General features: G+C 41.9%; 1 protein-coding gene across 1 annotated transcript in view; it reads left to right on the forward strand.

Annotated features, from left to right (window-relative positions):
• zgc:158803 (LUC7 domain-containing protein) overlaps positions 1 to 12,790 on the forward strand; it is a 28,193-nt gene that overhangs the window by 10,778 nt on the left and 4,625 nt on the right. Inside the window, exons 6-7 of the mRNA XM_063223846.1 lie at positions 10,376 to 10,552; positions 10,742 to 10,932. Coding sequence (XP_063079916.1) covers positions 10,376 to 10,552; positions 10,742 to 10,932 — 368 coding nt within the window. The remainder of the gene's footprint in view (positions 1 to 10,375; positions 10,553 to 10,741; positions 10,933 to 12,790) is intronic.

The following is a 12,790-nucleotide window of genomic DNA, read 5'->3' on the forward strand; positions in this document are numbered from 1 at the left end:
CTACACTTCCCTAATGAATTGAATGTTGTCACATTGGCAAAAATTAGCAAGCGACTGATATTGCTGTTTTCGTGCTCAAATTAAGTGTAACCAACTGTCGGGTTATGTGTCGCAGGTGAGAAAGTGCACATTTTTCCAGCGACACCTCTCCTTGTTACCAAATACCCTGGAGAGTGTACACCACAAATACGCCAAGACACAAATATTGAGTTTTAAAATAATATTTATTAACTGACAGAAATCTAAAAGAGTCCCGGGGCACCCCAAATCTATACAAGTCCGAAATTCCAAACCCAGTCCCATGTCCATTTCCTTGGAGATCCCCCCCACAGTCATCAGTTCCGAAGGAGGCGGAGGAGCGGTGGCCAGGTGTCCATCCATTGCGAGGCTGGGGAGACAGGAAGAGCTTGGTGACAGTAGGCTTGATTCCATAGGCAGTCCAAATGACACTCACTTCCATAATTAAGTAGGCTACGCAGGTAATCGCTGCACTTATTCCACGTGATTTATAGGGGTGGTACGGTTCACAAAAGTCACGATTCGGTCCATATCACGGTTTCAAGGTCACGGTTTTCGGTTTTGTACGGTTCTGTTTTTTTATTTATTTATTTTTTTAAATAAATAAAATTCATTATGCACTGGAAATGTATAATATAAAAATGACAATGAAAATGTAAGCTTATCATGGGCATGTTGAATTTGACTTCATTTAAGGCCACACCAATTTAATTTGTTGGTTCTCGGATTCGCCGCTTGTATTTTGTATCAAAATGAAAAAAAAAAAAAAAACAGTTTCAATACCCCAAAAAATGAAATCGCTTAAAAAAACCCGAGGACTGCATGTTTTCATGAACGGAGAGGTGTCTCTTTAGTAGTTGGAGGTCATGTGACGTAGAGAACCAATAAAATCACTCCTTTCAACATGCCGATTACGACTAGCGAATCAGGAAACGCGTTACATTCAAATGGTTTTACAGACAAATATGCAATGGCAAGTTGAAGCCCCTGTGGGTTAGCAGTAGCAGCGGTGAAACACAGTATGGCTCTTAGTGGAATTAGTGGAGTGGGATAGCAGTTTTAAAAAAGTAATACAACAACTATGGTCCCGCTTGGAGGAAGCAACCCCCCGGGTTACCGGTAGCTTAATTTCTCCCCCTTCCTCGTTCACAGGCAGCCCGACGTTTCAGAATAGAATGTTCGACTTCGCTCAACTATCCGAGTTCACATGTGCCAGCGAGTTTTGTGTTCTCAACCAGGCGAGTTTTGCAACGGACGAGAGAGTTACTATCACGGTAGAAACAGCGAAATGACTTCAGGATATTTTAAACACGAGAGAGTCACAATCACGGGGGAAAACTAAATGGCCACACAAAAACGCATTGCCACACAAAAACGCATTGCCACACAAAAACGCAGACGCAGCGCACTAGTGCTGTCGTGTCTATTCGTAGCGCTTGCTTAGATACCACACTCATTATGCAGAGGGAGAGCGCTCAAAAACGGGAAAATAGACAAAACCCAATTCACCTCAGATTCCACTGTAAACATAGGCTAGGCTATTTGTGCCTAATGATTTTAAAAATTATGACATTTTTAGCAGGGTTTGTTAAAAAAAATCCATCCATCCATCCATCCATCCATCCATCTATCTTCATATTGTAACTCTGTACTTATGCCGTGTGCGTAGCCTTATTGCAGAAAAGGCTGGTATGTTGATCTTACTAGTCAAACACATACTGCCTAAAAGGCTACTAATTTGGTCTTTTCTACCAGCCAAACTGCTTGTAGTCAAGATGTGTTAGTTAGGTAGCCTACTGTCATGTCTTTTATAAAGAGCACATTTGGAAGACTAGTCTATAGCACATGAAATGCTCCAGGTCTTTTAAAATATAGCAACAATAATATAATAATAATAATAATAATAATAATAATAATAATAATAATAATAATTATTATTATTTTTATTATATTATTATTTTTATTTTTATTGTTGTTGTTGCTATAATTATTGCTATTGTTATTATTTTAATTATTTTTTAAAGCTGAGTGCGTGTGTGTATGGGGTGGTGAAAACATTTGGGTGCACATACATTTTGTGCTGGTGCACCTAAAAAAATGTTTAGGCGCACCAGTGCAACCAACGCAAAAGTTAGTCTGGAGCCCTGAAGTGCCAAGAAAAAGTCAAGAATCTGAATCAGATTGGACTGTTTGTTTTGTTAAAATTTAATTACTGTAACTTTTTCTGTTACTAGTAGTATTTTGTGCACATTCTGTACTCAAAGAAGAGTGAGATTACATTATTTTTGGTCTTTTATTTTATTGATTTTGGGACTTGTGCTTGTTGGTCACTGTTGTAAGTGGTCTAACATTCTAAAGTTGTACTTTTATAGCTTGTAATTCCATTGATATGGTCACAATGCTGTATTTGCTGTCTTGTTCAATGAAGACTGCGGTTTCAGACTGTTGAATCATCTCAGTTTATTCAAACCAGATTAATATAATAATTGCCATATGAGCTAATTTTGTGCCTGGTCTATTTGGCTGCCTTAATTCCCTTCTACACTGTCCTTCTCCATGTCCAGGTGTTTGCCTGTCTTGCACCTTCCTTTGGAGGTCCATGTGAGGCTGATATACAGGTGGTATAACATAACAGTCCCCTTATTACATCCGTGGTATTACCACACGACTAATTTTTTTTTTTTTTTTTTCGCCCTCTCGCTTCAACTTTTTCCTGAAAAAATCCGAGAACCAACAAATTAAATTGGTGTGGCCTAACCTGTAACAAGGTGAAGTTACTGAAAGAGGAAAGATATCAATGATTTTAACATGCTCCATTTATTTCACAAAAAGGGAGAACTAAGTCCTAACTTTTAAGTTGACAAATATTCAAATATTACTTACTATAACACATTTGATGTGTAAAAATAAAACAGCTACACTCCTGTAGGCAATGGGACCATTAGGTCAGTGCAGTATGACTATTTTGGTTAATGACACACTGAGAACGAATTGGACTTTTATTTTGATACCGCTTTCTGCGAGTTTTGCGCCTAAGATGAAAGTTGCTTCCTATCATGAAACTGCCGGCCGTGAGAGGCATAGAAGTGAAATCAGAAGTCAAATTCAATTTTAAGTGAACAAGTGATAGGGTTAGGTTATGTTAAAATGTGACAATTAAGGTAACAAATAATTTAAAAAGATCGTTTTTTTAGAATTGTAGGCCTATGCACAAGAATGTCTCAAAAAACTCCTGTGAAGCTGAGCCTGTTAAAACAGTCAAGTTTTATTTTGGTTATAGTGTTAAACATCAATGTTAACTAGGCAACAGCACAAAGTCCCCTTCATTCCATCAGAGTTTAACTGGCCTCATATAATTAGGCCTAACAGTTAAGGACAGCGCAGTGAATCTGATGGACATGTTCAGTTATCTCGCATTGGGATCCCCATTCAATGCCACGTGGATATAGCCTACACTAGGCTACTGTAACGTAAGTCATAGTCTACTTTGTTCTGCTAATCTGTCATTTTTTGTAAATTCATGTTCATTTAATTTAAATTGGTCAGAATAAAGGCTGGGGGCAGTCACTTGCGCTAACGTGGAGAGAGAGCTGGGAGAGGGAGACGCTGCTGACCGACCTGCACTTGCGCAGGCTACTGTAGCCTACTGTAGTCAGCTGGTGCATGCTGTTACATTATGCATTTCAGTTGGCTGATAGAAATCAGTCTTTCCACACCCAATTTCCTATGTAGTCTTTGTGTTCTATGCTTGTAAAAGTAGTAGAATTTTAATTGCGTCGTGCGCCAGAGGTCACTCTCTCTCTCTCTTTTTTTTTTGGAAACCGTGGACACCGTGCGGTTGCGCACCACCCCGTTCCGTGACATCCAGACCGTACGGTTTCGGTTTGCGACGCAAACCGTTCCATGCCTAGTGATTTACAACACTGCACTCGCTAGTCTAGGTTAAACATTAGGGGTGAAGTTACACAGCACTCGCACACGGCACGGCTCACTGCAAACAATGTGTGCTGCGATTCACCTGGGTAGGCCAGCGGTGTTAAAAGTGAGTCCAAGTACAACTGGGTTTGGAGAGGGAGAGAGAGGGGAAATATATGCAATGTCATCTCATAATCATGGAGTTCCTCATGCGATTTCATCTGGGTCAGTCAGAAATGCATGCACCCTGCGCACCGGGAAGTGTGTTTTTTCAAACAAGAAAACTGGTTCATCATATGCATGGCTTAAACTGACTTTAATGTTTGCCAACGTGCTAGTTTTCCTCTCATAATAGCACCTGGCGACTGTGACCACAGTTAGATGACCTCGCGCGCGTAAACCCATTAAAATATAGCCTAGCCTTCTGTGGCTATTCAGAGCAATATGAACCAATCAGGTCGGCGTTGCTATTAAGCAAAATACATCCCTGATGTCTACTTAACTAAAATAAGATGCATTTGTCTAATATTTGGAGACATCGCCTTGCTCTTTCTGCGGGGAATTAAGCGCCTCTCTCCCTCGCTCTCTCTCTCTCCCTCTCTCGCCCACACACACACACACACACACACACACACACACACACACACACACACACACACACACACACTGTTTGGAGAGGACGCATTTAAACTGTTACAGTTTAGGCAGTAGGGGAGAGCAGGGACTAATGAAACACGGGACGAATGAAACACTGTGATTTACTCGAAAACTTTAACATATCCGAAAGTATGAAAAGTCAAAGTTGTCAGGTTTACAGGCAAAGGGGATTTAAGTGTCAGTAGACACTGTCGGGACGAATGAAACACCCGTTTCATCCGTCCCTCTCGCCCATTGACTTAAAGCAGGATCAAAATAAAACAAATAAAATAAAATAAAATTCTCTCTCTCCCTCTCTCGCCCACACACACACACGCGACGTAGCCTGTAACGAAACTCTTTCCACTCTTCGCAAGACCTAATTCCAATTGACTCGTCTTGTTGAATAGGCCTCCCAGCCAAACTCACAAGCTAGATAGCCAATAGTTTCGATTGTGCTGCTTGGAGATGAGGCATTTAAACTGTTACAATTTAGGCAGCAAAGAGAAGACTGCGGTCTTCCCGGTGTGACACCCCAGCCGTTTTTTAATGGGAGATGACTATGTTCCAACTTGTCTTGAGCACCGTCGTAGCGCAACAAGTCATTATCGTAAACATAGCCTAGATAATTGGAAATTACAAAAAATAGGCTACATTTTATAGACTTTGGCTATAGGCTAAGCCGACTCCTCTACCTGTTTGAATTAGTGCAGCCTTACAGGGAGGACGTTAATTTGGCATAGGTCAACTGCAAGAGACTACTAATTTGTGACTTGACGTGATGTGTGAATAATTAGGCTACGATATGCAACAGGCATATTTAGCCGCACTCAGTCATTCATTGGGTGAATGTCCCGACCCTGTGTATCCGCGTGCATGCATGGGGTGGGGAAAAATACATCAAGCGTGCCATCACCACCCATCCCCCCGGACCCACGAAACCCACTGAAGATCCAAGCAATTGTAGTCTGTCAGTATTTTAGTGTGTGCCCAGGTAGTTGAATTCCTGGCATGGCCTGGTTATCTCAATATTGCCAAGAAGATGTTTGCCCTCAGGCTAGTCTGTTCACAAAGCGCATGTTCGGTTTGCTGTAATAGGCTACGATCAGTAAGCCTCAACTTGTCTGTCGTGTCTTTTTCTTCTTTCGATATTTTGTAAAATAGGCCCACGTTAAAGCCTAAATACGATAATAGTCCTAAATAAGGCTAATAAAGTAAGCTAAATAAGTCAGGCCTAAATAAAGTTGTTTTAGCCTATGAACTCAGGCAATGCAGACATTTGCGGAGGGATTTTGGATATCTTGGCCTATAGGCTACCGGCTTTATGAACTTCATGACTGGGCTACAAGATAGTCGGGTAAACAAGGATTGACTTGTAGACCACCAACATCTGATGCTGAAGTGGGGGAGGGTGGTTTTTTCACTTCAAATGTTCCCCGACACAGACACACACACACACTACACACACAGATACGCGCTAATCGCTCTCTGTCTCTCTTTCTCATTGTTGCTATACGTGCATCTGGATAAGCATAGGCAGTGTGGTCACCCAGCACATTTTCATAGAAATGCTGTGTTTTTTTTTAATGAAATCTTTATTCAGTTATTTGTGAACAGTCTCTGCGTTTCTCTTTCGATGTTGCGTCACCGTGGACAAGTGTCTGCTCGAAAACTTAATGCAAAGCGGCTAAAATTTTCAGAACGTGTTGAACTTTTCAGAACATGAATGTTTGTCTGTGGGGGAGGGGGTGGGTGCAGCAGTGCAGTGCAGTGCAGTGCACGGGACTGCACAGCCTTTTGTGACATGTCGTGGCGCGACAGGTTATCCAGCCTCCGAAGGAGTCATAGTTCCCCAGTCATACTGTTGGTTCGCATCTCCACCGAAGCAACTGAATTTGCAGTCCTAATCACAGATGATTAGCCACACCTGGTGTAACAGATGTCTTGTCATGTGTGCATCACATCCCCAGTTAACCGGAATCCCGTCGATTGCGCACAACAGCGCATTGAAAGGATGAAATGTTCACAAGCACCAATACAAAAAAATGTCTTCAACCTATTAGTCCGTAGGCTTTCCTGAGGATATCCGTTCCTGACTTGAATAGGTAGTGCAGAAATAATTAACAGACATCACTTAGCCTATAAGTTAGGAGCGGAATTGAGACGGTGAATGCAGGACAGAATAATGAAAACAAAACACCGTCGACTGGCGGTCTTGTTTAGGGATCACGCTTGTGTTATTATCAAATAGCCTACCCAATGTTACGTGCAACGCGCAATTGGCTGACTCTTTCCACTTGTAGCCTAAAACTGAGGGAGGGATCAACGTACAATGAGCTACACTGAAGCAGATTACTCTGCTTCGCAAAAAAAAAAAAACAGTGCACCAATAATACCCCCGTCTTCAACCTACTATTTAGGCTACCAGATATATAGGCTAGTAATAGTATTAAGTTGTGCTACCTTGTTTTTTGTGGTAACGACAGTGTAGATCAGGTAATAGCCTGCAATAGGGGAAGCGGCATGCGCCAGTTTTAAAGACGGAATGTCGTCGCCAAATGTAAAATCACCTCTCTCATGCTGACATGACGGGGCACTACTTCATTAGGCTACAATGTTGTTCATGTCTGTTTGACTCACACTATACGAGTGGTTCAATTTGTGTTTTTGTGCTCATCGCACAAATGAGACAGACAGGCTTGCTTGATAGGGCTACACAAAGCAAGCGACATCGGTCCACTCAAAATGGTCCGAACTCCGCCGCTTGATTTCATGTCTCCTCAGTCTCTCCATTACGGTTTATTAGCCTACTCTGTTTTGCTATTTTGGTTATTCTTAGCCCTGGCATTAGAGATGAAGCAACTGTGATCAGTGAGGTTGTGGAAACGGTTGAATAGGCCTATGGTCCTAAATTGGAAGCGGCCGATGCCAGTTTTGAAGACAGAATGTCGTCGCCAAATTTAAAATGCGATCTCTCTCATGCTGGCGTCACGGGACACACTTAATTACAATGGTGTTCCTGTCTGATTGACTCGGTTTTAATTGTCTTTACCGGTTCAAATTGTAGTAGGTATGCAAACTCTGTATCCTGAGGATAGGCCTACCCGTTCCTGGCTTGAATAGTGCCGAAATAAGTTAGGGACGATTGGGAGACGGTGAATGCAAGACAGAAAAAAAGTCGAGTTTAAATTCACATGGTGGTCTTGTTTAGGGCTCACACTTGTGTTATTATCAAATGCCCTATCAAATGCCCAATGCTAAATAAAACATGCAATTTGCTGACTGCATTTCTACTACTACTAAAACTGGGGGATGGACAATCACGGGAGCACAGACAGACGTACAAGCACAGGCAGACGCTGCTCTGCAAAAGCAGTGCTATACTGCCCCCCGCATTCCGAATGGCCACAGGGTGTAATGATCACGGTGCGCTGCCGCGGCACGGCACGGCACGGTAATGAGCAGATTGAAGTTACACCATCTGTAAGTCTCCTACAGAAATACGACCAAGTCTTGTGCCTTGTCTTTAAAATATCGCCACACTTTAGATGTCTTTGTCCGTTTATTGGGCTGATTAGTGGGGCCACTGTTACATTCCTCTTCGTTTGACACCGACACCCTTGGACGTGCAGCCTCTGTCATTTTCTCCGCTTCTGTTTTCAGCACGTACCTCGCGGCTCGCGCAAATCACTTTTTTTTTTTTATTGGGCTGATTTGTGGTGCCACTGCTACCTTCATCTTCGTCTGACACTGACACCATCGGACTTTCAGCCTCTGCCATTTTCTCCGCTTCTGTTTAGCACGTCTACCTCGCGGCTCGCGCAAATCAATTTTTGTTGTTGTTGCGCAAATCACGTTATCGGCGGTATGTTGAACACTTCGACTTATTTACGCAATTGACGTAATCGATAGCGGTTAATAGTCTGGGCAGCCCTAGTTTTGAGACACGATCACATCTTTGAGGGTCACAGAACGCTTTCAGTTTGGCACCTTTGGCAGTTAGGGCTGTGGAACTGCGTACATTATCAACCAGACAATGGAGACAGTGCACACCTTTTTTGTCTCAGTGTAAGTTCAGCTGCTTGACACTGCTGTTTTTTTTATTGTTGTCTTTATTAATATTGAGAGATACATCAAGAACAAGACGGCAATACACTTTGCAGTAGGCCTACAAGAATGGGGAATGATAAATTACCAACCGCAGTGTCAAGTGTATTTGCTTATTTCTTCTGACACTTGCCTCCTCGTCCTCAAGTCTCAGTAGTTACACATAAGGCATTTAAATGTTACTCAAATGGTTCTAGTTACTGAAGAAAGAAATACGTTATTCTTGTGTCCCCATAAAATACATTTATTTAACAATTTGCACGATATTAAAAACCTGTCCGTATTTCCATTAGGCTGTATTCTGTTATCTCTTCGCATTTGCACATAATTAAGTAAACGCGTCCTGAATCAACGATCAGCAGATTCATCCCAAATCGCAAATTTAGACCTGTCACAAATGTCAATTAAGAGTTCAAAGCATTCAAACGTATGAGTGGTTCTGGGTCGGTAAAATGAGTGGATTGGACTTATCATTGAATATTTGAGCTCAATTAATATAGCTTTACCCTAATGACAAACTGCAATAATAGGTCTACTACATATGCTACTATTTTTTTTATTTTATTTTATTTTTTCAAACAGGATTACAGTATTTTTTGTTTGCAATGTTTGTGTTCAAAATACAGCCCTTTTTAATGGGCTGTATATAGCCTATAGGCCTAGTATCAATTATTTAACTTTTTTGGTTGGTGTGTGCCGTGAGATTTTTTTTCAATGAAAAGTGTGCCTTGGCTCAAAAATGGTTGGAAAAAAACACTCAAACATACTCTCTCTATTAATCAAAGTGGCCAGTAAATATACTTTTCTACCAGCCGAACTGAATTTTCACCAGCATTTGGCTGTTAATTTAGAGTGCTCAAGGCACATACCTTCTTGCAGTATTCCAAGAACCTGGCTCAGTAGTAAATCAGGTTAGGGTAACCTTGACGTAGTGATGCATTATCCAAATAGAAGAGCCTGGAGTGCTCATTTTCTTTACGGAATTACATCTGTGGGCTCTTTATTAGCTTACACAGGTTTTTTAGTTTTGCTAGTAGATGTTAAATCTTACTGGTCTAACATACACTCTCCATTAGTCACAAGTGGCTGGTAAGTATACTTTTCTACCAACCAAACTGAATGGCTGCTGTTATTTTAGAGCCCTCAGGGCGCATGCACACAAAACGCGTTCAGGCCGACTGACCTGTGCTGGTGTCTGTTTCTGTACCTTATCTTGAATCGACCAAATTCTGTCTGTCTTGCAGCCATAGTTACTGTATTTGCAATAAACTGAAACACAAAACAATATTGACCTGACTGACACGCTCTTGCTGAAAATCTGAGCGTTTGTGAACCAGATAAAAACGACAGAAAAGAATGTATTCCTCTGTGAAATGTGTTGACAACCTAGTATAGACGTCAGCAGGTTCACCCCGATAACACGGTCACATGTGGTGAAGCTCACAATCTGGTATGAAAAACGTGAGTTGTTCAGTGTTAAGCGTTTTTGAATGTAACGGGTGCGAGAACGGGCACCAGCACTGTTCTCGACGGCCTAAAAACAGCAACAGAGATCACGCACACAGAGATTACTCATAAAGTAAGCGAACTAAAAAGAACACAAAAAGCTTTCATGGTCTTCTTGGGAGGGGAAGCTTTGCTCACAGCCTTGTTATGAAAGTATTGTAATTATCTAAATAATTTTGTTTGTATAACACAGGATGTTTACAGAAACTCCATGCCAGCTTCAAGCTTCCAGCAGCAGAAACTCCGGGTGTGTGAGGTGTGCTCTGCCTACCTTGGTCTCCATGACAATGACCGGCGCCTGGCGGACCACTTTGGAGGAAAGCTGCATTTGGGATTCATAGAAATTCGCGAGAAGCTTGATAAGCTTAGGGTAAGATGATGTGTACGAACCTGAGTGTCTGTGTGATGTACTTGGTTTGCTTGTGGTTTGGTTTTGGTTTTGTGGAATCATTGGAAACCACATATTGGTTGATTTTAATGTACATTTTTCATTTGTGTGCAGTTTTGATTGAATGTTTTCTGGGCATGTTTAAATTCTTTTCTGGGTTTCTGTCCTTAGAAATCTGTGGCAGAGAAACAGGAAACGATGAGGACCAGGAGACGGGAGGAGCGAGACAAAGAAGAGCAACAGGAGAGGGAGTGGGAACGCGAACGAGAGAGAGAGCGTGAGAGGGAAAGGGAGAGGGAAAGAGAGCGAGAGAGAGAAATGGAGAGAGAACGAGAACGACGTATAGACCGAGAGAGACGGAGGTGAGTTGATGAGAAGTGAGGTGAGGTCTTGACTATTAGTGTATGTGTAAACCAGAAATGACAAAAGCTACCAAGTAGCCGAGGTCGTTGAAGTTTTGCCACCAATTCATTGTATTCGCTCTGGACGTGATTATTGACAAGTTTGATTTAGCTAATCACATAAGGGCTTTGGCTTGTCAGCCTGGTACATTAGAAGATACAGTGCCCTCCATAATTATTGGCACCCCTGGTTGAGATGTGTTAAAAGCCTTAAAATAAATTCAGTGTTTATTGCAGAAGAATACTGTCACACTGAAAATTGTAGGAAAATGTAGGCTTCAACTCAAATGAATTGTAGGAAAATAAAAAAAATCCCTGACTAAAAAATAATTATTTTTCATTAAATCACCTGTTCCACAATTATTGGCACCCTTAATAATTCCCAGGAAATAAATATAATTGAAGCATTTCTGTCATTTCTACAGTAGTTTACAAAGTTTACCAGAGTATGTAGGAACATTTAATTAGTAATTCATCACTTCCTGTTTCCCTGGGGTATAACTATGACGTGACACCGAGGCCATTTCTCTTATCCACTCTTAAACATGGGAAAGACAAAGGAACACAGCATACAAGTGAGGCAGATGTGCGTCGACCTTCACAGGTCAGGCAGAGGCTACAAGAAGATTGCCACTCAACTGCAGCTGCCCATATCTACTGTGAGAGGAATAATTGAGAAGTTCAAAACAACTGGATCAGTGGTAAACAAGCCTGGACGAGGACCCAAGTTTATTTTGCCACCACGCACAGTGAGGAGGATGGTAAGAGAAATCAAAATATCTCCAAAGCTCACTGTTACAGAATTACAACAAATGGTAGCATCCTGGGGTCACAAAGTCTCCAAATCAACCATCAGGCGCTGTCTACACGCCAACAAGCTGTTTGGGAGGCATGAACGGAGAAAACCTTTCCTCACCCACAATCATAAACGCAAACGTCTGGAGTTCGCCCAGCGGTATTGGGGCTTCAACTGGGACCGTGTGCTTTGGTCAGATGAGACCAAGATTGAGCTTTTTGGCAACAAACACTCTAAGTGGGTCTGGCGTGCCACGAAAGATGCGCATGCTGAAAAGCACCTCATACCCACTGTGAAGTATGGGGGTGGGTCAGTGATGCTGTGGGGCTGTTTCGCTTCCAAAGGCCCTGGGAAGCTTGTTAGGGTGCATGGCATCATGAATGCTTTGAAATACCAGGACATTTTAAATCAAAATCTGTTGCCCTCTGCCAAAAAAGCTGAAGATGGGTCGTCACTGGGTCTTTCAGCAAGACAATGACCCTAAACATATGGCCAAATCTACACAGAAATGGTTAACCAGACACAAAATCAAGCTCCTCCCATGGCCATCTCAGTCCCCAGACCTCAACCCCATTGAGAACCTGTGGGGTGAGCTGAAGAGGAGAGTACAGAGGAGAGGACCCAGGTCTCTGGATGATTTAGAGAGATTCTGCAAAGAGGAATGGCTGAAGATCCCTCTTTCTGTCTTTTCCCATCTTGTGAAACATTATAGGAGAAGATTAGGTGCTGTTTTGTTGGCAAAAGGGGGTTGTACAAAATATTAACAACAGGGGTGCTAATAATTGTGACACACATTATTTGATGTCAAATAATTATTTCTTTATGTGGGATTTTTTCCCCACTGATTAAATGCACTTGTATTGAAGGTTGGACTTTTCTCTTTTTTTCCATTAAGGTCCCATATTATTTAGAGAAAAATAATAATAATTGGAAGCTAAAAAACACATCTCAACCAGGGGTGCCAATAATAATGGAGGGCACTGTATGAACATTCCGATTGGATTTTGCTGAATCGCGTCACAG

The sequence above is a fragment of the Engraulis encrasicolus genome, chromosome 2 (assembly GCF_034702125.1).
Source record: "Engraulis encrasicolus isolate BLACKSEA-1 chromosome 2, IST_EnEncr_1.0, whole genome shotgun sequence".
Lineage (NCBI taxonomy): Eukaryota > Metazoa > Chordata > Actinopteri > Clupeiformes > Engraulidae > Engraulis > Engraulis encrasicolus.